The sequence below is a fragment of the Ornithorhynchus anatinus genome, chromosome 7, assembly GCF_004115215.2.
Source record: "Ornithorhynchus anatinus isolate Pmale09 chromosome 7, mOrnAna1.pri.v4, whole genome shotgun sequence".
In the NCBI taxonomy this organism is placed as follows: Eukaryota; Metazoa; Chordata; class Mammalia; order Monotremata; family Ornithorhynchidae; genus Ornithorhynchus; species Ornithorhynchus anatinus.
In genome coordinates, this window is record NC_041734.1 from 70,053,501 (window position 1) to 70,077,271 (window position 23,771).

Sequence of the window (23,771 nt, forward strand, 5' to 3'; positions counted from 1 at the left end):
TTGGTTAACGATACAACGGCAGTGTGAAATTTGGCCGCTACAACCATTCGACCTAACTAGCAGGCAAATCATTTCAGCTTCCTCCACCATGCTTGGCCTCACTTCTGTATGCAGTTGCAAGAGAAGCTCCACTTAGTATTCACTGACAAAATAAATCACATTCCCTTGCTTCCCAGCTCGGCCAGCACTAAGATACCAATTAAACAAAACCGCCGAAGTGTCCGGCAAGTAGATCTGGTTGTGCTCTAACGCCGGGCTGCATTTCTTTGCCCGGCTCTCATCGAGATAACGTGTGGCTCGGTGGAAAGAGCCCAGGCTTGGGAGTCAGGGATCGTGGGTCCGAATCCCGACTCTGCCATTTGGCAGCCGTGTGACCGTGGGCAAGTCGCTTCACGTCTCTGGGCCTCAGTTACCTCATCTGTTAAATGGGGATTAACTGTGAGCCTCACGCGGGACAACCTCGTCACCCTGTATCGACCCCAGCGCTTAGAACGGTGTTCTGCACATAGTAAGCACTTAAATACTAAACATTATTAAGTAGGACAACACAGACCTAGTCTTTTTGTCACTCCTCTGAGACAACCTACACATCGACTTAGAGATACACCTTTCACCACATCACCCTTCATCACATCACTTGCCCTATTACAGAGGAGCAGTATGACCTAGTGGAAAGAGCATGAGGCTGGTAGAGAACCCGGGTTCTAATCCCACCCCTGCCAGTTGCCTACTGTGTGACCTTGGGCAAACCGACTTAATTTCTCTGGGAATGAGATGTCACTTTGATTCTATTTATTTGCTATTGTTTTAATGAGATGCTCATCCCCTTGATTTTATGGATTGCCATCGTTCTTGTCTGTCCGTCTCCCCCGATTTGACTGTAAGCCCGTCAAAGGGCAGGGACTGTCTCTGTTACCCATGTGTACATTCCAAATGCTTAGAATGGTGTTCTGCACATAGTAAGCGCTCAATAAATACTATTAATGAATGAATGACTCAGTTTCCTCATCTGTCAAACGGGGATTAAATACTTGTTCTCCCTCCTATTTAGACTGTGAGCCCCATGTTGACTAGGATCTGTGTCTGACCCGATTAACTTATATCTATTCCAGCATTTACAAAAGTGCTTGACGCATAGTGTTTAAATACCGTAGTATTAAATGATTCAGAATAATATGGCATATAATACTAACAATAATAATAATGGTGTCTTTATTAGATGCCGGGAAGGTATTCGTTGAGGCACGCTAAGCACATGGGAAAGTACAACTAAGGCACAAGTCATATCCCCTGCCCACAGGGAACTTACATTCAGTGGGCCTAGGAGAAGCATGCTAATCAGATGGCAGCAAATCAACCTCTCTTTGTAATAGAGAAGTAGCGTGGCCCAGTGGAAGGAGCCCTGACCTAGGAGTCAGAGGATCTGGGTTCTAATCCGCGCTCTACAATTGCTTTGTGTCCTTGGGCAAGTCACAACTTCTCTGTGCCTCAGTTTCCTCAATGATAAAACGGGCATTAGATGCCTATTCTCCGCCTACTTAGATTGAGTCCCATGCAGGACGGGGACTGTGTCCGACCTAATTAACCTGTACCTACCTCAGCACTTAGAACAGTGTCTGACATATAGTAAGTGCTTAAGAGAAGCAGCATGGGTTAGCGGAAAGAACCCGGGCTTGGGAGTCAGAGGTCATGGGTTCTAATCCCGGCTCTGCACATATCAGCTGTGTGACTTTGGGCAAGTCCCTTAACTTCTCTGTACCTCAGTTACTTCATCTGTAAAATAGGGATTAAGACTGTAATCCCCAGGTGGGACAAAGACCGTATCCCTAGCGCTCAGAACAGTACCTGACACATAATAAGTGCTTAAATACCACAATTAATAATAATTATTATTAGCTTGGCTGAGAGTTGCAGAGCCCAAGCCCCAGTCACGGGATTGTTCACGGTTAAGGCTGCCAGGATCTCTAGGAACAGTGAACAATGCAACTGGAAGCTTTAAATCCACTGGAACAAAAAACATCGACAAACACCTAGAAGGACTGTAACACAGCTTGGTCCAAAGAGCAAGAACCAAGCTAAAAATTTGCCATTTGTAGCTGTGTGGTGCTCTCACGTGGCTGGTTTGGAGCCAGAACAAGCCAGACACTGTCCATGGAAAAATGCCAGGAAACAAAAGATATCACACTATTTGGAGTCCAGGGTAGCAGCCCCCATCCCCACGTGTGATTGGTCCATCAGGCTGTTTCCCACTTTCACCAAGGTTCTAGTAGATGAGCGAGGCTGAAACGAAGTGACAACTTCAGGAGAGCGGTGGTCAGGAGGTGGGATCGACAGTGGACCCAATGGTCCTTTGGCTCCTCCTCTCGGGAAGTAAAGTCCAAAAGATCCTGGCCTTAGCGGAGGCTCAGTCACCCTTGTGTTTTGGCTCTCGTAACCGACGTTCACTCACGCGGCTGATTTCCCAGCACCCCGAACGGAGCAAAGAGTGAAAACGAGAGTTCGAGCCCGGGACGCAGGAAGATTTACTTTTCGGTTTCAACTCCCTTTTCCAGGTTTCTTCTTCCTCTGCAGATCACGCCGCAGGTAAGATGAACCTGAGGTTTTGTGTTCTATTTTTCCCATTAGTTTTGTCCCTGAGGGGTAGACTTGGGGGGGGGATGAGGTTCAGGCCCGACTGAATACGAGGCGAGGGAAGACGCTAAGGTTCTCTGCCTTCCAGGCTCGTGTTCGTTCCACTGGGCCTCGCTGCTTCAAATCTACCCAGCGACGAATGAGGCCTGTTGCACTAACTTGGGGGTCGCCGGGCACTCTGTTACAGGTTTCTCCTAACTCGGAGAAAAGTCGGGCCGACGGCCATGCAGAGCAAGAAGAGGAAGCTCCGTCCTTACACGGAACCACTTGATGGAGGATGGGGATGGATGGTTGTCCTGCATTTCTTTCTGGTAACTAAGAGACACACAAAATCCGTGTCCCCCACCCCCCAACCCCAGGCCGTAAATGCAGCTCACGGACGCCGAGGGAGTCGGAGGTCACGGGTTCTAATCACAGCTCCATCCCCTATCTGCTGAGTAACTTTGGGCAAGTCACTTAACAGCTCTGTGCCTCAGGTCCCTCGTCTGTAACATGGAAATTAAGACGGTGAGCCCCATGTGGGACAGGGACTGTGCCCAACCCGATTGCCCCGTATCTATCCCAGTGCTTAGAACACCGCTTGGCACATAGTAAGCGCTTAACAAATATCATAATTATCATCATGCCCTTGAAAAGAACCAGAACAGAGGCTGTACGACGGGCAGCCCCTGAGGAGGTTTCTGAAAACAAGAGAGCCCGAAGCATTCCCTTTTAATGTTCCATTTGAACCTTGGCCAGTTAGCACACACACATTGGCAATCCACTGGGGTGGAAAACTGGTTACAAAATTCAAGTCTGATCTACATCCCTTTGTAGATCATTTGCACTTCATACCCTTTGTTCAAACGTAATGATTTTTGGCTGCCCTGCTAATTTGGGTTGGGCTACAGGACAGAGCTCTTTGTGGGCCAAGACTGGGCCTAGGAAAGGCCAAAAGGGTCCCATGAAGTACAGTAGTTGCGACCTCATGGCACATTCCTCACACCTATAGGAAGCTGCAGGTCCCAGGCTCCCATAGCGACAATCAGGGAAGATCTACCTTTTTATACCGAGCTGTTCTGAACTTAAGCCCAATTTACAATGGGCTAAGAATCGTTTTCCAGTCCTAGTATGGGGGAAGGGGCATGGACTAACCTCCCAGCCCTACAGTTCCTTGGCATTTCTGCCACCATGCGTGAAACGATCCTGTAGTTCCATGACACTGGTGTATTCACTTGATGTCACTGTTTTATGGCAGTGCTTACTATGTGACCCCAGCACTCAGTACAGTCCCTGGCAATCAGACTGGACACGATCCCTGTCCCACATGGGGCTCGGAGTCTCAATCCCCATTTTAGAGATGAGGTAACTGAAGCACGGAGGAAGTGAAGAAGCTTGCCCAAGATCACACGGCAGACAAGTGGCGAAGCTGGGATTAGAACCCAGGTTCTACTGGCTCCCAGGACTGTGCTCTATCCACTAGGCCATGCTGCTTCTAGGGAGTGATTTACCTTGAATTGTGAAATTAAAATCAGTGTGGCTTAGACAGATGGATTATGCGAGTCAGAGAAGAGCCTACGATAACGCCTTGGGTGTGGCCTTCAGAGATACGGAGGATGATGCTATCAACTGGGATGGGAAAGTTCAACGGAGGACAGGAACGGTGCTTGGCAGATAGTAAGCACTTAAATACTATAATTATTATTATTACTATTTATGGGGGGAAGATGAAAAGTTCAGTTTAAAACATATTGAGCTCCATTTGCCCAACGGGGAGATCAGTTTTAGCCACATTGCTGGAGGTCATCTATATGGCAGTTTCGGGCAGACCAGAGGAAATGTAAAACAGCAGATGAGGTAAGAGTTTGGGCTAGTGACACAGACTTGGGAGTCATCAATCTATAGTATTTACTGAGCGCTTAGTATGCGCAGAGCACTGTACTAAGCCCTTGTAGGAGTACAACACAATAGAGTTAACAGACATGTTTCCTGCCCACAATGAGCTTTCAGTCTGCACTGACGAAGCCACCGGAGTTGAAGCCAGGGGAGTGGATGAATTCCCAAAGGAACGAGTGTAGAGTGCAGAGAGAAGGGAATTCAGAAACTGGAAGGCCACCCCTGCTAGAGTGTGAGAGGCTGAGGAACAACCAACAGAAAAAAAGAAACAAAGGAAACAGCCAGAGAGGTGAGGGGAGAATTAGGCAAATTAGTAAACGCTTAATAACACTAGACTGCAAGCTCATCGTGGACAGGAAACACGTCTACCAACTCTGCTAAACAGTACTCTCCCAAGCGCTTAATATAATGCTCTGCACACAGTAAGTGCTCCATAAATACCAATGACTGATGAACATTATTAAGTCAGGCCTTAGTTACTCATGAACACAGCAGCTTCAGCTTTCTAGATCTGAACATCAAGCTATGTTTTCCAGATCAAATGGGGACAGGGCATGAGGGACTATGATTCAAGTTCTACAGGATTTAGCTTAAAAAATAAATCTCCACCTGAAATCTAAATCTTGAAAATTAAAAACCCTGATTATTCTAGTGGAGGTGGGGGGAGGGGGAGAAACAAGAGAATCAGACAAACTTCTACCTAAAATACACACACATCAAAGTGGTACTGGCTAGGGGTGAGAGGTGAGATTTTTGGTTTACTGTTAGTTGATGAAGGGTGGTTTGGGTCTCAAAGGTTAACAGACAAATTGTGGTAGTTAATAATAACGATGGTATTTATTAAGCGCTTATTACTATGTGCTTACTATGTATTTAAGCTCTGGGGTGGACAAGGAAATCGAGTTGGACACAATCCCCGTCCCATGTGGGGCTCACAGTCTCAATCCCCATTTTACAGATGAGGTAATTGAGGCCCAGAGAAGTGAAATGACTTGTCTGAGGTCCCAGAGCAGAGAAGTGGCAGAGCCTAGATTAGAACCCATAACCTTCTGATTGACAGGCCCGTGCTCTCTCCATTACGCCATGCTGCTTCTCTGAGTTGAATGTAAGCTCACTGTGGGCAGGGAATATGCTTGCAGCTCCGTTATACTGTTACATTATACTCTCCCAAGCATTTTATACAATGCTCAGCACAGAGTAAGCACCGATAAATATAACTGATTGGAGAGGAAAGGGTTTTTCAGGTATCTGGACTAGGAAAAATGACCAACTCCCTCTAAGCTATGTTGAGTTTCAAGTGCCTGGGGACACCCTGCTGGGAGCCTCCAATAAAAGACAAGGGATCAAGGAAGGAACCAGGAACTTAGTACAGTGCGCTGCACATAGTTAAGTGCTAAATGAATACTATTAAGACAGCAAGGTTAGGATTAAGAGGTAGACCTGGTGTACAGATGCCAGCAGGGGCCAAGAGAAAAGAAGGAAAGCAAGCAGAAAAAGTAAGCACAAAAGAGTTCCGTCTGTGAGGAAGTGTGAAGATATTGAAAGAATAGTTAGAGAGAAAGGCAGAAAGCAAAAGTTGACAAACCCCGCAGAGACATCAAAGAGAATGGAGCTGAAGGTTTTCAATGTGGCCTGACAGAAATCACCAGATTCTTTGGTGATTACAGATCCCACAGACTGTTAAGTGGAAGTTAAGGGTAAAGTTACAGAGGAAGTAGAAATAATGGGATTTAATCACATAATAATGTTGGTATTTGTTAAGCGCTTACTATGTGCAGAGCACTGCTCTAAGCGCTGGGGGAGACACAGGGGAATCAGGTTGTCCCAAGTGGGGCTCACAGTCTTAATCCCCATTTTACAGATGAGGTCACTGAGGCACAGAGAAGTTAAGTGACTTGCCCAAAGTCACACAGCTGACAAGTGGTAGAGCTGGGATTCGAACTCATGACCTCTGACTCCAAAGCCCGAGCCATCATATGTGAGGGACTCTGATGTGAAACGGAAGAGAAACTTTTTGAAGAGTGAGATTAATCAAGGGTTCTTACTGAATGCCTACTGTGTGCACAACACTCTCCTGGGCACTTGGAAGAGGATAGTAAAGACATGAGCCCTGCTCTCTTAAAGATCACAATCGAATCAATCAGCCAAAGGTATTTACTGAGAGCTTACTGTGCGCACACTACTGTACTAAGTGTTTGAGAGAGCCGCAATACAACAGACTTGGTCGCTTCACTTCTCTGTGCCTCACTTACCTCACCTGTAAAATGGGGATTGTGGCTCTGAACCCCATGTGGGAGAGGGAGTGCGTCCAACCCGATCTGCTCGTATCGACTCCAGCCCTTAGTACAGTGCTCGGAGCATAGTAAGCACTTAAATACCACATTTACTATTATTATTATTACACTGACCCTCTCCACAACAAAGTCTAGAGTCTAATGTCAGAGGCAGGTGGAAAGAGATCAGTTGCGAGGGGAAAAAAAAGAGCAACTGATTAGAAAATAGAAAGATACGTGAACAAACGAGTGCACAAAAAGGGAAGTAGAGACTTGCATAAATGCTGACAAGTGCTGTGGGTGAACTTATACTTGTGGCTAGTTAGGATGAAGCAACCTAAAGAGGGAAATTAATCAGGGATTGCCTCCGGGAGATGGGATTTCGGGAGGGTTTTTTAGTTAGGGGGGGAAGTCTAGTCAACGTGGAAGAAACCTGATGGAAAGTGGGATAGGGTGATAATGAATGGAAACGAAGAGGGGAGGAGGGTAATGAACAAGAACAATAGCTTGAAGATGGGAAGAAGCAGAGATGGAAATCCCAAGAGAGGGACAGATCAAGGAATTGGGTAGAAGAGAAGCAAACTCCTGGTCTATGTTTGGGGTTTTAGCTCCTGCCCATGTTGGAAGGATGGCAGTGGGACTTCCTAGCACCTGCTGACAATCAATCATTTAATAATAATAATAATAATGTTGGCATTTATTAAGCGCTTACTATGTGCAGAGCACTGTTCTAAGCGCTGGGGTAGACACAAGGGAATCAGGTTGTCCCACGTGGGGCTCCCAGTCTTAATCCCCATTTTACAGATGAGGTAACTGAGGCACAGAGAAGTTAAGTGACTTGCCCACAGTCACACAGCTGACAAGTGGCAGAGCTGGGATTTGAACTCATGATCTCTGACTCCAAAGCCCATGCTCTTTCCACTGAGCCACGATTTATTGAACTAGTACTGTGTGCAGAGCACTCTAAGGGCTTGGGAGAGTACAACATAACAGAGTCGGTAGCACGTTCCCTACCTGCGACGAGTTTACGGTCTAGAGGGGGAGGACGGCTACTCCACCGCACGCGGGTGGGGTGGAGGGGAAAGCGCTTTGGAAGGCAATTATGCTGAACAGCATCGAGTTTCCAGGATTCCCAGGGCCGTTTTGGGGTTCGGGTTGTGATTCATCTGTTTCGAGGTCCTCTGTTCCTGCGGGCAGTGATCCCAGCTCACCCCAGTTCCAGGAAAACTTCCAGGGCTTTGGCTGGTTGAGCAAGATTGGGGCGGCCTAGGATGGATGGGAAGAGGAAAGGGGCTAAAGGAGCCGGGCAGGTGCCTGGAACTGAGGAACCAGGCCATGACTGAAAGTGACCTCACCTCGGGAGGAGGGCTCCAGGCCACCCAAACCCAAACTTAAAATTACACTAAAACTGGGTCTGGCTTGGGAACGAGGGAACAAGCGATTGGCAAATTGGGCTCCCTAATGGCATCTCTCTCCCCCTCTCAGGGTCGCACCTGGGGAGTTTCCAGTACTCTACCAGTCTCGACTACAGGAGGGAGAGTCAAGCAGAGGCCTATCTATTCCACCCCTAGCTTGGGCAGTGGCTAGCGAGTGGAAGGCAATCTGCTACAAACTCACCTGTGCTGGGCAGCAGCGTCAGGGGAGAGTCGAGGGCGGAGACCCTAGTTTGCTGCGTGGAAGAAGGCAATGGTAAACCACTTCCCTATTTTTACCAAGTTTTACCAAGAAAACTCTCTGGATCCACTACCAGAACCATCGCAGATGGAGGCGGGGCTTTCTGGAAGTGATACGTCCTCGGCGTCGCTACGGGTCGGACACGACTCGGAGGCCTAAGACAGATGGCGTCTCTCTAGACTGTAAAGCTTGTTGTGGGTAGGGAAAGTGACTATCAACTCTGTCGTATTATGTTCTCCCAAATGCTCAGTACCATGCTCTTCACACGCTAAGTGCCCTATTGAGAATGATAACAGTGAGGGACTATTTTTCCTTTTTAATCACAAAAAGGACCTGCAGGGAGGCACAAGACGGCATCTCTCTTCCTTCTTTTAAGTCAAATGCTTAACCTCTGAAGCCTCTCTCCTGGAAGTAGCCTACATTCCTCTTCCTCCTCTCCTTAGTTCTAATTCATCCCACTTAGACCCTGTCTGCATCCGTTTTAACCTCAGCTCCTGCAGACTCAGCACATTCTCTAAGTGATTCAATTCCCAATTCCACGGCCACCACGGCCTACACTAGGGACCTGTGAAGGAGGGGGAAAATATTACATTTGAGATACTTGGCCGGCAAGCAGTTGGGCCGAACTACGAGATTTAGAACACTGATTTGAGGCCAGGGCTGCTGAGCCAAAGGAACAGACTCTTGAAGTGATGGAAACGAGAAGTGCAGAGATCGGACTAACAAGATTCACTGAATCCCTCAATACCAGGATGCGAGGACAACGCATTTAAGCCGAGAGGGGCCGCTAGATCGATCCTATGGGATGTATCAAACTAACGTCTCCAATTTCCTCTCTGGTAACCAGTTAGACGCAGCACAGCCTAGTAGATAAAGCCCGGGTCTGGGAGTCAGAAGAACCTAGGTTCTAATCCCTGCTCTGCCACTTGTCTGCTGAGTGACCTTGGGCATGTCACTTCACTTCTTCGTGCCTCGGTTCCCTCATCTGTAAAATGAGGGTTCATTCATTCATTCAATAGTATTTATTGAGCGCTTACTATGTGCAGAGCACTGTACTAAGCGCTTGGAATGTACAAATCGGCAACAGATAGAGACGGTCCCTGCCCTTTGACGGGCTTACAGTCTAATTGAGGGTTAAGACTGTGAGCCCTGTGTGGGACAGGGACTGCGTGCAACCAATTATCTTGTATCTACCCCAGCGCTTAGAACAGTGTCTGGCATATAGTAGGCACTTAAATACCACAATTTATTTATTTTTACTCACCCATGAATGTCTCCAATGTCCTCTTGGACCTACAGACATTTTTTAACTGCACAACTCCTTGCTAACCCCCTGCTGGGTGAGGACGTGTTTCCAAACCGGGTACATCCCAGAGGACGGACCTGACGGACACTCTCAGCATCCTGATGCCACCGCCCAAGACGGAATACTGGGCTCTAGCCAACTAAACCCAGCATTTAATACAGTGCTCGCCACATAGTACGTGCTTCACAAATACCACAATTATTTTTATTTTTAGGGACCGTACGTCTGTCCCTATGAAAGTATTATAGGGTGCTCTATTTGCAAGCCGTTCTGTGAAACGCCACTTGTACACAGTAAGTTCCGACTTGAGTCTCACTTCCACCACGTTGCTTCATTTCACTTCCAGGGTAGCTCTACGGGGGAGAAGGGACTGGCAATTTTTTTGAATTTGTTCTCACACTGAAATAGAGTGAACTTGTGAAGCTCGTATCCAACCTGACGCTTCCACGCACTTTGCTTCTTGACCGTTTGATCCAGCAAAGAAAAGTCAGCGAGGTCATTTATACAATTTCCGTCTGCAAGCCCTGGATCAAATCCACCATTTCATTTGCAGGCCAGAGTCCGGGAAGGCTTCAAATGGGTAAATACAGGAGGAAAAGGAAGGCCATAACCTCTGGCAGAAGCAACTCGATCTGGATTAGCTCAGCCCCTCTGACGAGACCCGTGTCTTCTCTTTGCCGGAATTCAGGTGAACGTGTGCGTGCTGGGAACCCTGAAAACGTTTGCCATCTTCTTCGTGGTTTTTCAAAGAGAATTTGATGGCTCCTCTGAGCAAGTCAGCTGGATTGGATCCATCATGTCTGCGCTTCGCCTGGCAGCAGGTATCGGCAAAGCTGGAGTGAAGAGCCGAGGGCCCCCTGAGAGGAAGAGGCTGAAGCAGCCGACCTTAGGGAGCAGGGGAGGCGTTCTTAACGGGGCCCCTTTGAATAATAATGATAATAATGATGGTATTTCTTTAAGCGCTTACTATGTGTCAAGCACTCTTATAAGATTCAAGCTAATCAGATTGGACAAAGTCCCCGGACCATATGGGGCTCACAGTCCTAAACGCAATTTTACAGATGAGGTAACAGGCACAGAGAAGTGAAGTGACTTGCCCAAGGTCACACAGCAGACAAGTGGCAGAGCTAGGATTAGAATCCAGGTCCTCGGAATTCAACAAAACACAGAAGCTCCTGAACAGGAATTTCCTGCCCACAGGGATGCCCTTACCACCTGTGGGTTTTAGTCTCCAATTGATGTCAATTCAATTCTGGCACAAGGACGGCACAGCCAGGACGTCCCCCTTGGAAAAATGCGGACTTGTTCAATCAATTGATCATATTTACTGAATGCTTACTATGTTCAGAGCACAATACTAAGCCATTTGGGAGCGTACAACACAATATACCAACATAATCCCTGCCCACAACAAGCTTACAGCCTAGAGGACAAGATAAAACCCTGGTATCCAGAGTGACATAGCGGATAGAGCATGGGCCTGGGAATCAGAAGGTCATGGGTTCTAATCCCGGCTCCACCAGTTGTCTGCTGTATGACCTTGGCAAGTCAGTTTACTTCTCTGTGCCTCAGTTACCTCATCTATAAAATGGGGATGAGGGCTATGAGCCCCAAGTGGGACGTGGACCGTGTCTAACCTGACCTGCTCGTATCCTCCCCGGTGGTTAGTACAGAGACCTGGCACATAGCAAGTACTTAACAAATGCCATTATTATTATTATTACTATTTCCAAAGCCAGGGGAAGGCAGTGAGGGAGGCACCTATTCTCAGAGGGTAGTGATGTCAGCATTTCTGGGTGCCATATGGTGCCAGGCCCAACCCCCCTCAAAAAACCAGCAGGCAGGAGACAGGGCTTCTGACAAAGCTGGGCTACAGTCCAGGAAACTGCAGCATGAGAAGTAGAATGGCCTAGTGGAAAGAGCATGTCTGGAAGTCAGAGGGCCGGGGTTCTAATCCTGGCTCTACCACTTGCCTGCTGTGTCATCTTGAGCAAATCGCTTCACTTCTCTGAGCTTCGGGTACCTCATCTTTAAAATGGGGATGAGGGCCGTGAGTCCCACGAGGGACATGGACTGTGTCCAACTTGATTATCTCGTTTCCCCAGGATTCAGTACAGCATCTGGAACTTAGTATGCACTTAACAAATACCATTAGAGGAAAAGAAAGATTTGGGCTACTGCACCAGAAGGCATCATTCCCACCTCAGCACTCGCCTAAGTGTTCTTCTTAGGTGGTCCAGGAATACGGACAAACGCAATCTGCCGGCTTAGACCTCTCTGTGACCTGAGAAAGGGATCGGATCACTGAGAGACTGCAAGTCAGAGAGAGCAAGTCCAACCACCTCAAGGGTGGGGGTGACAAAGACAAAAACGGGACCTAGACTGTCATCATTATTATTATTATTATATTTATGAAGCGCTTACTATACGTCAAACACTCTTCTAAGCAGTGGGGTTGATACGAGTTAATCGGGATGGACACAGTCCACTTGGGGCTCAGTCTAAGTAGGAGGGAAGAGGCATCGATTAGACTTTAAGCCCGTCAGTGGGCAGGGATTGTCTCTATCTGTTGCCGAATTGTACATTCCAAACGCTTAGTACAGTGCTCTGCACATAGTAAGCGCTCAATAAATACTATTGAATGAATGAATATTGAAACCCCATTTTACAGATAAGGAAACTGAGGCTCAGCGAAGTGACTTGCTCAGGGTCACACAGCAGATAATTGGTAGAATGGGGATTAGAGCCCAGGTCCTGACTCCCAGGTCTATGCTATTTCCTCTAAGTCAGGCCGCTAGACTACATGTGCAGAATGAAGGTCCACCTGGGACAAACCCCACAGCCTAAGCACTTGGCATTGCAGGGGAAGTCCATCACCTGCCAGGCAGCTTCATTCCTTCACAGCACCCAGGTCCGCCCCACCCCGAGGCTCCAATTCAGGGTGGCCCGGCTACTACAGAACAGAGGCAAAACTCTCTCCCCATTACAAACTGCTGGTATAAAAAACTCTAGGGAAAATCCAATAAGGAGACTCCTCTGGCAACACAGAGAAAAAAGCTGGGTAGGGACTGCTGTCTCCAGCCGCTCATAGTTTTTCTGCTGAGCACAACTGATTACTAGGTCATCTGGCTCGGGCTTTTCCTGCAGAATCCATCGATGGTATTTATTGAACACTTACTGTGGGCAGAGAAGCAGTTGGGAGAGTACAACACAGCTGGTAGCCACGATTCCTGCCCATCGCAAGCTTGAGTGCGGGGAAGAGGCCGAAGGCAGGTCCAGAGTCCTCTGAAAGGGGAGGACCTTCACATCTCCCTTCCCTAGTTCACCTGTCAAATTTGGGATTCTGGGATGGAGGTGACCGGGACGGCCTTCCCCAAATCATGCCATAAATGAGGTTTCGTCTCTTGGTTTTTGGGACAATCTATTTTTATTTGCTACTTCATGGTGTTTCTCTCTCTCTCTCTCCATCTCCCTCTCCAAGGTCCATTGGTGGCCATCGCCTGTGAGAAACTGGGGGATAAGCAGACGTCCATTCTGGGAGCACTCCTTGTTAGCGGAGGATGTCTCATGAGCAGCGTGGCCATGAGCATCTCCTTCCTCTGTGTGTCTATGGGACTTCTACTAGGTGAGTTTGGCTCTGCCAACATTGCTAAGTAATTAGACAGCCAATCAGGGTTCCCTTTAATCAAGTGTATTTATCGACCACTTAATGTGTGCAGAGACTTGGAAAAGACAATAGCTTCCCATCTCCTTTGAGCTTAAATGTCTCTCCAGAAGCATGGGCAGCGTGGCGTAGCGGAGAGAGGACGAGGCTGGGAATCACAAGGTCATGGGTTCTAACCCCAGCTCTGCCACTTATCTGCTGTGTGACCTTGAGCTAGTCACTTCACTTCTCTGTGCCTCATTTACATCATCTGTAAAATGGGGCTTGAGACTGAGAGTCCCTTGTGGGACAGGGACTGTGTCCAACCCAATCTGCTTGAATCCACTCCACAGCTTAACACAGTGCCTGGCACATAGTAACTGCTTAACAAATACCACCGTTATTATCTGCCTACATACATACTCCCCAACTCTCAGACCCCTCCCTGGCCTTTCTGCCTCTGGCATCTCCATTTTCCAGTCTATGCCCAGCTCTGCAGTTTGGACTGGCCAGCCCTGTGACCTTGGGCAAATCGCTTAACTCCTCTGTGCCTCAGTTTTCTCATCTGTATAATCACTGGGGTAGATACAAGCTAATTAGGTTGGATACAGTCCCTGTCCCACAGGAGTCTCACAGTTTCAATCCCCATTTTACAGAGGAGGCAGAGAGATGTGAAGCGACTTGCTCAAGGTCACACAGCAGACAAGTGGAGGAGTCGGGATTGGAACCCAGGTCCTTCCGACTCCCAGGCCTGGGCTCTATCCTTTAGGCCCTTCTGCTTCTGAAGTCAAAGGCCTTCTGAAATCCCATCTCCTCTAGAAAGCTCTCCCCGAATAACTCCTTTTCTCCCCAGCTCACATCCTCTCAACTAGCAGCCTGGCACCGCCTCGGCACTTCAGCACTCACAAACTCCCACAGCACTTTTTTTTTTTTTACATATCAATTTACATAACCTGCTATTTAAGCAGGTCTTCCTATCTGCTTCCTGTCCCTCTGTACTGTAAACTCACTACGGGCAGGGAACCCATCTGCTAATTCGTTTGTATTGTATTCTCCCAAGCGCTTAGTACACTGTTCTGCACATAGCATTTGGCAAATACCACTGACTGACCTACAAACTATCACGTAAGATCGTAAGTACCTTGTGAGCAGAGATCAGATCTTCTATATCTATTGTACACTCCTAGGTGCTTAGTAGCGTGTTCTACAACAGTAGGTTCTCACTGAATTCTACTGATTAACTGAAGGTCACCACTTTTTCTCGGTTCACAGTATCTGCTTATCTTTTAGGACTGGGATTTTCTTGCTTGTACCAGACTGCATCTGTGATGACGGCCAGGTATTTCAGGAAACGCTTGGCTCTTTCTACTGCTATCGCCCGATCGGGGATGGGGCTGACCTTTCTGATGGCACCTTTCACTCAAATTCTGATAGACATTTACGACTGGAAAGGTGAGTAGCCCCTGGGGTTTTCCAAACCAGTGGCCCTTAGCTCTGTTGAGCGCACATCTTTACTCAGTTCCTGCAATCTCCTTTCTAGAAGTCTTTTCCCGAAGCAGGAAGATCCTTAAAAGCACGTTCTAAAGGAAAACAAACAAGAGAAATTTCCTCCTCCCTAAATAAGAACATAATACGTCAAGTTTCTAACCACAAGCAACGTTTGCCAGGTGCCATCAGCAAAATTCGTTAGCAATCTTTCACTGGTCATTTTTCTACAACATCATTTTCTCATCTCCCCGCTCCTCAGAAAGCTCAAATAGTCGTCCATTACTCTCTGCATCAAGCAGAATCTCCTGAAAATTGTTTTAAAATGATATCTGTTAAGCATTTACTCCGTATCTGGCGAAGCAGCGTGGCTCAGTGGAAAGGGCCCGGGCTTGGGAGTCAGAGGTCATGGGTTCTAATCCCGGCTCTGCCGCTTACCGGCTGTGTGACTTTGGGCAAGTCACTTCGCTTCTCTGTGCCTCAGTTACCTCATCTGTAAAATGGGGATTAAAACTGTGAGCCCCACATGGGACAACCTGATCATCTTGTATCCCTCAGTGCTTAGAACATAGTAAGCGCTTAACGAATACCAACATTATTATTATTATTATTATCTGGGACTGTATTAGTGCTGGGGTAGATCAAGCTAATCAGACCGGACACAGTCCATGTCCCCCATGAAGCTCAGAGTCCTAATCCCCTTTCACAGATGAGGTAAATGTGGCCCAGGAAAGTTGAGTGACCTGCCCAAGGTCACACAGCAGACAAGTGGCGGAGCCGGTATTAGAACCCGAGTCCTTCCGACTCCCAGGCCCGAAAACTGACTTCAAGGCAATCGGAGCTCTCCCCGCTATCTTCACTCAGTACGCCCCCATTTATAAACTGCATTCCTCTCAAGCCAACCTGCTCACTTTGTCTCATTCTAGTTTCTTTCCACTGACGTTTTACTCACACCTTCCCTTCTGGAACTTCTTTCCCCTTAACGTCTCACGGACGGCTGCTCTCCCAAATCACATCTCCAGGAGGCCTTCCCTAATTCCCAAATCTACATCTCCAGTCCTGACCTCTCTCCTTCCCTGCAATCTCATATCTCCTCCTGCCTCCAGGACACATCTACCTGGACGTTCTTGCGACACCTCAAATTAAACATGTCCCAAACCGAACTCTTTATCTTCCCACCCACAAACCCTGTCCTCTCCGTTTCTCCCTTCACCGTAGACACCTCCCTCCTATCGCACAAGCCCATAACCTAGGCTTTGTCCTCGACTCACCTCTCTCAATCCACCCACATATTTGATCTGTCACCAAACCCTGTTAGTTCTGCCTTCTCGACATTGCTAAAATCCGCTTTTTCCCCTCCATCCCAGCTGCTACCATGCTGATTCGAGCACTCATCCTATCCCTCCTTGGCTACTGCATCTGCCTCTTCTCTCACCTCCCAGTGTAAATACTAAATACCATGGACTGATCATCAGTTAGGATTCGGTCACACAAGAATTATGGGGATCTGGGAAACCCTACACCTAAGAAAACACCTTCCTCTCAAAATACCACCGACCAATTTTTTAAAAATTTATAAAAGGTGTAAAAAGAAATAAAGATTACAACCAAAAATCGAGATGCTTCCGTCATTACACTCACTGGAAAGAGATTAAAGGAAGAAAACGATGCCAGGCGTGTAGTAATAATAATGCAATAATGTTGGTATTTGTTAAGCGCTTACTACGTGCAGAGCACTGTTCTAAGCGCTGGGGTAGATACAGGGGAATGAGGTTGTCCCACGTGAGGCTCACAGTCTTCGTCCCCATTTGACAGATGAGGGAACTGAGGCCCAGAGAAGTGAAGTGACCTGCCCACAGTCACGCAGCTGACAAGGGGCAGAGTCGGGATTCGAACCCATGACCTCCGATTCCCAAGCCCGGGCTCTTTCCACTGAGTCACGAATAGAGTAATAAATAATATATACAAATATGCAGTGCTGAGGGGAAGGAGGAAGAGCAGAGGGCGGGAGTAAGGGGAATGGGGAGGGGGGGAGGAGCAGAGGGAAAGGGGGGCTCAGTCTGGGAAGTCCTCCTGGAGGAGGTGAGCTCTTGGCGCGCACGCCAAATTGGGACCTTGTAAATCTAGCAAACGCAGTTAGATTTAAACCGCTCTTCTCATAGGCCACCCTCCTCAGACTGCACAGCCTTGAAAAACCTCAACTAGCCACAAACCTCGGCTTTCACGTCACTTGACTCTTCCTCCAAGGGCAACTGGGTCAAAAGCAGCCAGGTCTCTGAGACTGGATGGCACTGCCTCAGACTGGTACTCGATCCCCTGGAAAACCCCGGCCCAAACGCTGGCAAACAAGCTTCACAGTCCCAGTGAGGGTAGTTGAAATCAAGAAACCAGACAGCTTTCCAAAGCAAAGGAACTCTGATTTTCTTCCAAGGCACTTCAACCTCTCCCAAACCTACCGCGAAATGTTTTCCAATAGAATTCAGAAGCCATGAGCCAATTTCGCATTCTGCCCTGTAGTGGCGGGGCCTAGTGAAAACTGCCCGGGAGTCAGAGGATCTGGGTTCTAGTCTCGGCTCACCCATTTACCTGCTGTGTGACCATGGGCAAATCACTTAACATCTCTGTGCCTCAGTTTCCTCATCTGCAAAAGGGGATTCAATAGCCGATTAGACCGTGAGCGCGTCAAAGGGCAGGGACTGTCTCTGTTACCGATTTGTACATTCCAAGCGCTTAGTACAGTGCTCTGCACATAGTAAGCGCTCAATAAATACTATTGAATGAATTCAATACCTGCGCTCCTCCCTACTTAGACTTTGAACCCCACTGGGAAACTGATTATCTTGTATCTACCCCGGGGCTTAGTACAGTGCTTGGTAAACAGTAAGTGCTTAAGAAATATCACAATTATTACTGTTATTGATATTTTCATATACAAGCCATTTTCAGATAACACCAGTCTTGTGGGTGTGTGGTTAACTAATGATTTCAAGTTGCCCCCCGGTTTGATTTTTTTGTCTTTTAAGTTCTGGATTAAGGACTTGTCTAATGCTTAGGGGGTGGAACCCCTTCCTCTGTTTTCCCCCAAAACAAACCTGCTCCATTCTCCCGGAGACGTTCTTACCCCTGATGAAATGAGGGCTCCCGCACTCTCCCTTGCTAGCACAACTCATGGAGACAAGCCCCAGGCTTTCTTTCTCTGCTTAGAGATCTTATCCTGACTCATGACCCCAAAAGCAGAAATCTAAATCTGCACCAAATGTGTGGAATTTTAGTGAGAAAAATCTGCCCAGCACACATCACCCAAAGTGTGAGTGCAAAAGGAACGGGAAAGGGCAGCGACTTGATGCTGTGAGGGGGGTTTGGGGGTTTTTTTTACACTAAGATCACATATCTCATTTATCCAGGTACCCTTCTGATATTGGGAGGGATTACTCTGCATTTGGTGCCCTCTAGCATGCTCTTGCGACCTATTAATCTCAAAAGCGAAAAGCCCTCTGCCGCTAAAGGGGAAGACCGACGACGGCCGTCGCGAAGTCCGGCTCCTGCGAGCGGCCTGGATGCAATCGGCCCCAGTGAGACACCCGCTCACCTCGCTAGATCGGAGCCTCCTGTCCAAGATGGGGCCGTGAACAATCTTGGGCGATCCGGCACAGAGAACTCGATAGGTTCTGAACCCCCTTGGGAAAAAGAAGTCTTCAACGAGGGGTCGAACCAGCACCGGGAACTCCCGCCGACAGAAGAGGAAACTCGTGACCGAAAGACAGCTCTGTGCCGCCATACGCAGTGGCTCATTGATTTCTCGATTCTTAAGGACCCTTCCTTCTGCATTTTCACCTGGTCTTTCGTATTTGTCCAGTTAGCATACTTCATCCCCACCTTCCACCTTGTAGCCAGAGCCAAAACACTTGGCATTGACCCGATGGATGCCTCCTACCTCATTTCAACATCCGGTGAGTAACCCTAAATTCGGAGTCAGTCTCTTTTTTCAACTGCTGCTGTTAACAGAAAAAGTTTTTACACAAACCCAAACTCTGTCATTTCATTAGGGATCCTACGCTCAACATTTCAAGGGAAAGAAGGGCAAGGGGGAAATACGGCAAACATCTGAAAGAAGGGACAGTGGAAAAGATAGTCAATTGTATTTATTGAGCACTTACCGGGTGCAGGGCACTGTACTAAGCACTTGGGAGAGTTCAATATAACAACATAGACGCATTTCCTGCCCACACGCTTGCAATCTAGAGGAGGAGACAGATACTAATATAGATAACCGAGTTTGCCCTCAAAGGATCCTAATTCCAAGCACATGTTTTAACCATCAACACCTAGGTAAGCACTTGGTCCTAACTATAGTAAGATATTATACAGAGCTAAGATTTTCCCTTCATATCCGTGGCAGCCGCTTCCTTTCCCTTGCCTCCCTTTTTCTACTAAATTTGCAGTCGTGATTTCAAGCTGCTGCTTTCTAAATATTTCTTTCAGCCATGAAAATAAGTTGGCACACATGCCTCAAAGCCAGGGTGGGCATGAAAGAAGTGAAACCATGGACCTATTCACTTACCGTTGAGGCTTTTGTGGGAATCTGTGAATGGGTAACTCAAAATTACCTGCAGGTCTTTAAACCCGGTGACATAGGGAGCGGTAGATCGCGAGTCCTTCGTTCAATCGTATTTATTGAGCGCTTACTGTGTGCACAGCACTGTACCGGGCGCTTCGAGAGTCAGGGCCCATGAAGCTGCGTGGCCTAGTACAAAGAGCCCAGGCCCGGTAGTCAGAGGACCTGGCTTCTAATCCTTACCTGCTGTGTGACCTTGGGCAAGTCACTTAACTTCTCTGTGCCTCAGTTCCGTCATTTGCAAGATGGGGATTCAATACCTGTGCTCCCTCCTACTGAGACTCTGAGCCCCGTAAGGGACCTGATTATCTTGTATCTAACCCAGTAGTCAGTACAGGGCCTGGGACATGGTAAACACTTAGCACCGTTATTACTGTCCATGTTTATTATTATTGTATTTTTTAAGTGCTTACTATGTGCCAGGCACTGTACTAAGCACTGGGGTGGATACAAGCAAATTGGGTTGGACATAGTCCCTGTCCCATGTGGGGTGCGCAGTCTCAATCCCCATTTCACAGATGAGGTAACTGAGGCCCCGAGAAGTGAAGTGACTTGCTCAAGGTCACAGAGCAGACAAGTAGTGGAGTAGGGATTAGAACCCATGACCACCTCTCAGGCCCGTGCCCTCTCCACTATGCAATGTACTTCCCACCTGTACACTCTTTTCCAGCACTTAGTACAGTTACTACAAGTACTGTTAATAATAATGGTATTTGTTAAGCACATACTATGTGCCAAGCACTGTACTAAACTCTGGGGTTGATACAAGGTAACTGGTTGTCCCACGTGGGGCTCACAGTCTTAATCTCCATTCTAGAGATGACATAACTGAAGCACAGAGAAGTGAAGGGACTTGCCCAAAATCACGCAGCTGATAAGTGGCGGAGCCGGGATTAGAACCCGTGACCTCTGACTCCCAAGCCCGGGCTCTTTCCACTGAGCCACGCTGCTTCTCAATGCACTAATAGTACTATCACTCCCTCTAGAATACCTAAATGGCAAGGAAAATGCAAATTGCATCAGCTAAAGAGGTTCTAAAAAATGACTTCCTGTAGGACTTTGCAGAGTTGCTTTGGGCTCGACTGGGGGTGGGGAAGAGGAAGAATTAGTCATTAGGCAATATCTTGCTTTTCCCCTGGCTGCTTACTTGAAGCATTTCCCTTTAAGTCATTACAAACTCCACCTGATTCCTCCCTATCTACACTCTGGGGTTCCAGGGGCCAAAGGTCAGAATTCATACTCAAACTGGAGAAGACCATCTCTACCAGGCAAATTGAAAGATCAGAGGGAAGACTTGAGAGCGTTCAACTGGTGGGGTAAATGCTCTAGCATTTCAAAACAAGACATGACAGTGCGAGATCGGTCCCCACACCAAGTCTCAGGCCACGTTCGTCGTGGTTTCTTCATAACCTTAAGATCTGCTCCGGCCAAACTTCTTAACGGGCCAGAGGACTTCCCCGAGCAGGGGTGACTAGTGGCTACCAACCCCGCCGGAGGAGCACAAGGGTGACTTGCGCTCCAGGACTCCAAACGACATCCAGATCACTAGTAAGCCATCAGCGTCATGTCTGCCATTCCTTTTTCCTCTGGGTCTCCGCCTCGCCATCAGGACCACTTTGCTCTGAGCCACTAAAAGTTCTTGCCAGGCAAGCGCAGTGTCTGTCTGTCACGGGCCCCAGCTCTCCCTCTGGCCACTCAAGAATGAAAGAGCGCCGATCTTCATCATTACCGAGAACGCTTTATTATTTACATCCTAACCTGTAGAAGGAAGTTCCCCTGAGATGTACGTGGTTCTTGGACAGATGCTGCAGGCAGGGGATATCGCCAACACGAAATCTGTCCTCAAACTGTTTCCGAACTCACACTGGGTTCACTCCCATTCTTTAGAAGGGTGAGGAAAAATCAATTTGGACTTTCACGAGAACTTTTCCATTTCTCTTTAGGTATCCTGGAAGCGGTCGCCCAAGTTCTCTCCGGCTGGGTTGCTGACCAGAACTGGACCAAGAAATATCATTATTACATAGCTTACCTCATCCTGAACGGCATCACTAACCTGCTTTGTCCTTTCGCCACAACGTTCCCACTCCTCATGACCTACACCATCTTCTTTGCCAGTTTCTCCGGTGCCTATCTGGGGTTGATCCTTCCTGTGCTGGTGAGTAAAGGGACTCATTAATATCATTGAGCCAAACTCCCAACACATCTCACTCAAAAACTCCTCTCGTAAAGCCCCTTGAAGACAGAATAGATCCCAGCCCCGAGCCCAACTGCCCGTTCCAGAAAAAAGATCAGAGGGTGAAGGAGGCAGCCCAGAGAGCGGGGGAAACAAAGAGCAGCGGATCCCTGCTCCGCTAAAGTCTCCAGTCCAGACTTTGACTGGAGAGTCAAAGTCAGATTCTCGCTCCCAGTTGCAGGAAAATCCTTTGGGCTCATCCTTGGGGGACAGAAGGGATTTTTCTTAGGAGAATAGGTGTTCTGATGAGGGAGTAAGCTAGAGAACAGGAAGGGGCACCAATCCTTCAGTCTGAGGCAGAGATTCTCCCATTCTCTACCAGGGAAATCAATCCCATCCCCTCCCCATCTTCCCCTGCTTGATAAGGGACCACTGTCCGGAATCTACCCTGCCACCAGCGAACTCCATGTGGCCTAGATCAGTGGCTGGGATTAGATGATGCAATCGAGAACAGAGAGTCAGGGGGTGTTTGTTCTATTCACAGAAACATCTACTGATTTGAGAAACCATCAAAGCAACATTTTCACTGAGTTGCTCATGCCCAGGTTTCCAAAATAGGGGGAATTACACACTTCCTGAATCCTAACTGGGGGAAAAAGGACTCTAGTATTTTGTATTTGTAGTTACTTTTCTAAAGGAACTTAAAATTACTGATTTTTCTGGCTGGGAGCATATCTGCTGAGGTGAAGTATACAGACATCATAACTCCAGGAGGGAAGAGAGCCAAACTTCCCTGGAAGGTCCTGCTACTTTTTTGGTTGAGCAGTGACTTTTTTGGTTTGTTTCTTGTTTTTTAAGTTTTAGGGGTCCTGTGTTAATAACAGCTGGGCACGTTTTATCCTCCGCTGGATAAGTTTTCTAAGGAAATAACTTGCAGCAGTAAGGTCTTATTCTCGGTCCCACACACAGGTCGATATGGTTGGAATTTCCAGGCTGCCAGGTTCTTTGGGATTCGCCTCTTTCTTTGCGGGGCTGGCCGCCATTGCTGGACCACCAATAGCAGGTATGTCCCAGTCATATTTTAAACTACAGGACCCACGAAGGTTAACACCTACTCCACATGCCCAGGGCTTAATGCAAACCAGACGATGGTTCTAAACAAAATACATCACACTCTGCTTCTCCTTCCTGTTCTTCTCTTCTTTTGCCTTATATTTTAAAATAAACAGTGTTTGTTGGGGGAAGTCTGCACACTTGCTACAGACTGTTGTTGGGGTTCGCTTGGCCTGGAGGTGCAGAGAGCAGTGGGAGGAAGGAAAAGCTGGCCAAAAGGGGTGAAGAAATGCAGAACCCAATGTGGATCTGGGATGGCAAATACAATTCCCTCAAGTCCAATGATTTTGCAAGTACTTGCGAGACTGAAACAGGTTTTTTGTTTGTTTGTTTAACCTTTCCTTAAGCTGAAACATTTCTTGGTGAGAAGAATCAGCTCCTTTAGCGAACAAATCTTAAGAGGAAAACCTACCTTAACTTAATCTTCTTCTGAATCAGAATAGGAGACTAGATAGAGAAATGTATTCAATTTGGCACTGCACTATTTCAGCAATCATTAAACATCTGATTAACCAATCCATGGTATTTATTCAGTGCTTGTCAGTCAGTAAATTGTATTTCAGTGCTTACTGTATGCAACGCATTCGCTCATTCCGTTGTACTTTTTGAGCGCTTACTGCGTGCACAGCACTGTTCTAAGTGCTTGGGAGAGTACTATACAATAAACAGACACATTCCCTGCCCACAACAAGCTTACAGCCTAGCTGGGTTGAGGGCTCCTGACCCAAGCCAAGGGGCAACAAGGAAGGGGCACAGTTGGGGGGGGGGGGGGAGGAGGGGAGGAAGCCTCCACTCATTCATTCAATCATATTTATTGAGTGATTATTGTATATAAAGTACTGTAATAAGCGCTTGAGAGAGCACAACATAACAAAATACAGACACAATCCCTGCTCACAACAAGTTTACAGTGTGTGCAGAGCACCGTACTAAGCACTTGGGAGAGTAAAGTACAGCAGAACTGGTAGACACATTCCCTGCCC

At 47.6% G+C, this 23,771-nt stretch overlaps 1 protein-coding gene, 1 long non-coding RNA gene and 1 other non-coding gene across 5 annotated transcripts in view; 2 read left to right on the plus strand and 1 right to left on the minus strand.

Annotated features, from left to right (window-relative positions):
• The first annotated feature begins 2,295 nt into the window (after window positions 1–2,295).
• SLC16A4 (solute carrier family 16 member 4) overlaps window positions 2,296–23,771 on the plus strand; it is a 34,361-nt gene continuing 12,885 nt past the window's right edge. Inside the window, exons 1-9 of one of the 3 annotated variants that reach the window (XM_029069012.2) lie at window positions 2,296–2,583; window positions 2,819–2,942; window positions 10,448–10,580; window positions 13,241–13,384; window positions 14,693–14,854; window positions 18,292–18,837; window positions 21,446–21,657; window positions 22,645–22,738; window positions 22,905–23,304. In XM_029069012.2, coding sequence (XP_028924845.1) covers window positions 2,856–2,942; window positions 10,448–10,580; window positions 13,241–13,384; window positions 14,693–14,854; window positions 18,292–18,837; window positions 21,446–21,657; window positions 22,645–22,738; window positions 22,905–23,134 — 1,608 coding nt within the window. In that variant the 5' untranslated portion in view covers window positions 2,296–2,583; window positions 2,819–2,855 and the 3' untranslated portion in view covers window positions 23,135–23,304. Of the gene's footprint in view, window positions 2,584–2,818; window positions 2,943–10,447; window positions 10,581–13,240; window positions 13,385–14,692; window positions 14,855–18,291; window positions 18,838–21,445; window positions 21,658–22,644; window positions 22,739–22,904; window positions 23,305–23,771 lie in introns of those variants that run through there. The other 2 variants (XM_029069013.2, XM_029069015.2) reach the window with 2 other exon arrangements.
• Window positions 8,255–8,392, plus strand: LOC114813376. Its single transcript, XR_003761098.1, has one exon. It is a non-coding gene; the product is annotated as a small nucleolar RNA SNORA7 (small nucleolar RNA).
• Window positions 9,942–18,561, minus strand: LOC114813225. The gene is made up of 2 exons (XR_003760899.1): window positions 18,477–18,561; window positions 9,942–10,679 (listed from the first exon to the last, which is right to left on the minus strand). It is a non-coding gene; the product is annotated as an uncharacterized LOC114813225 (long non-coding RNA).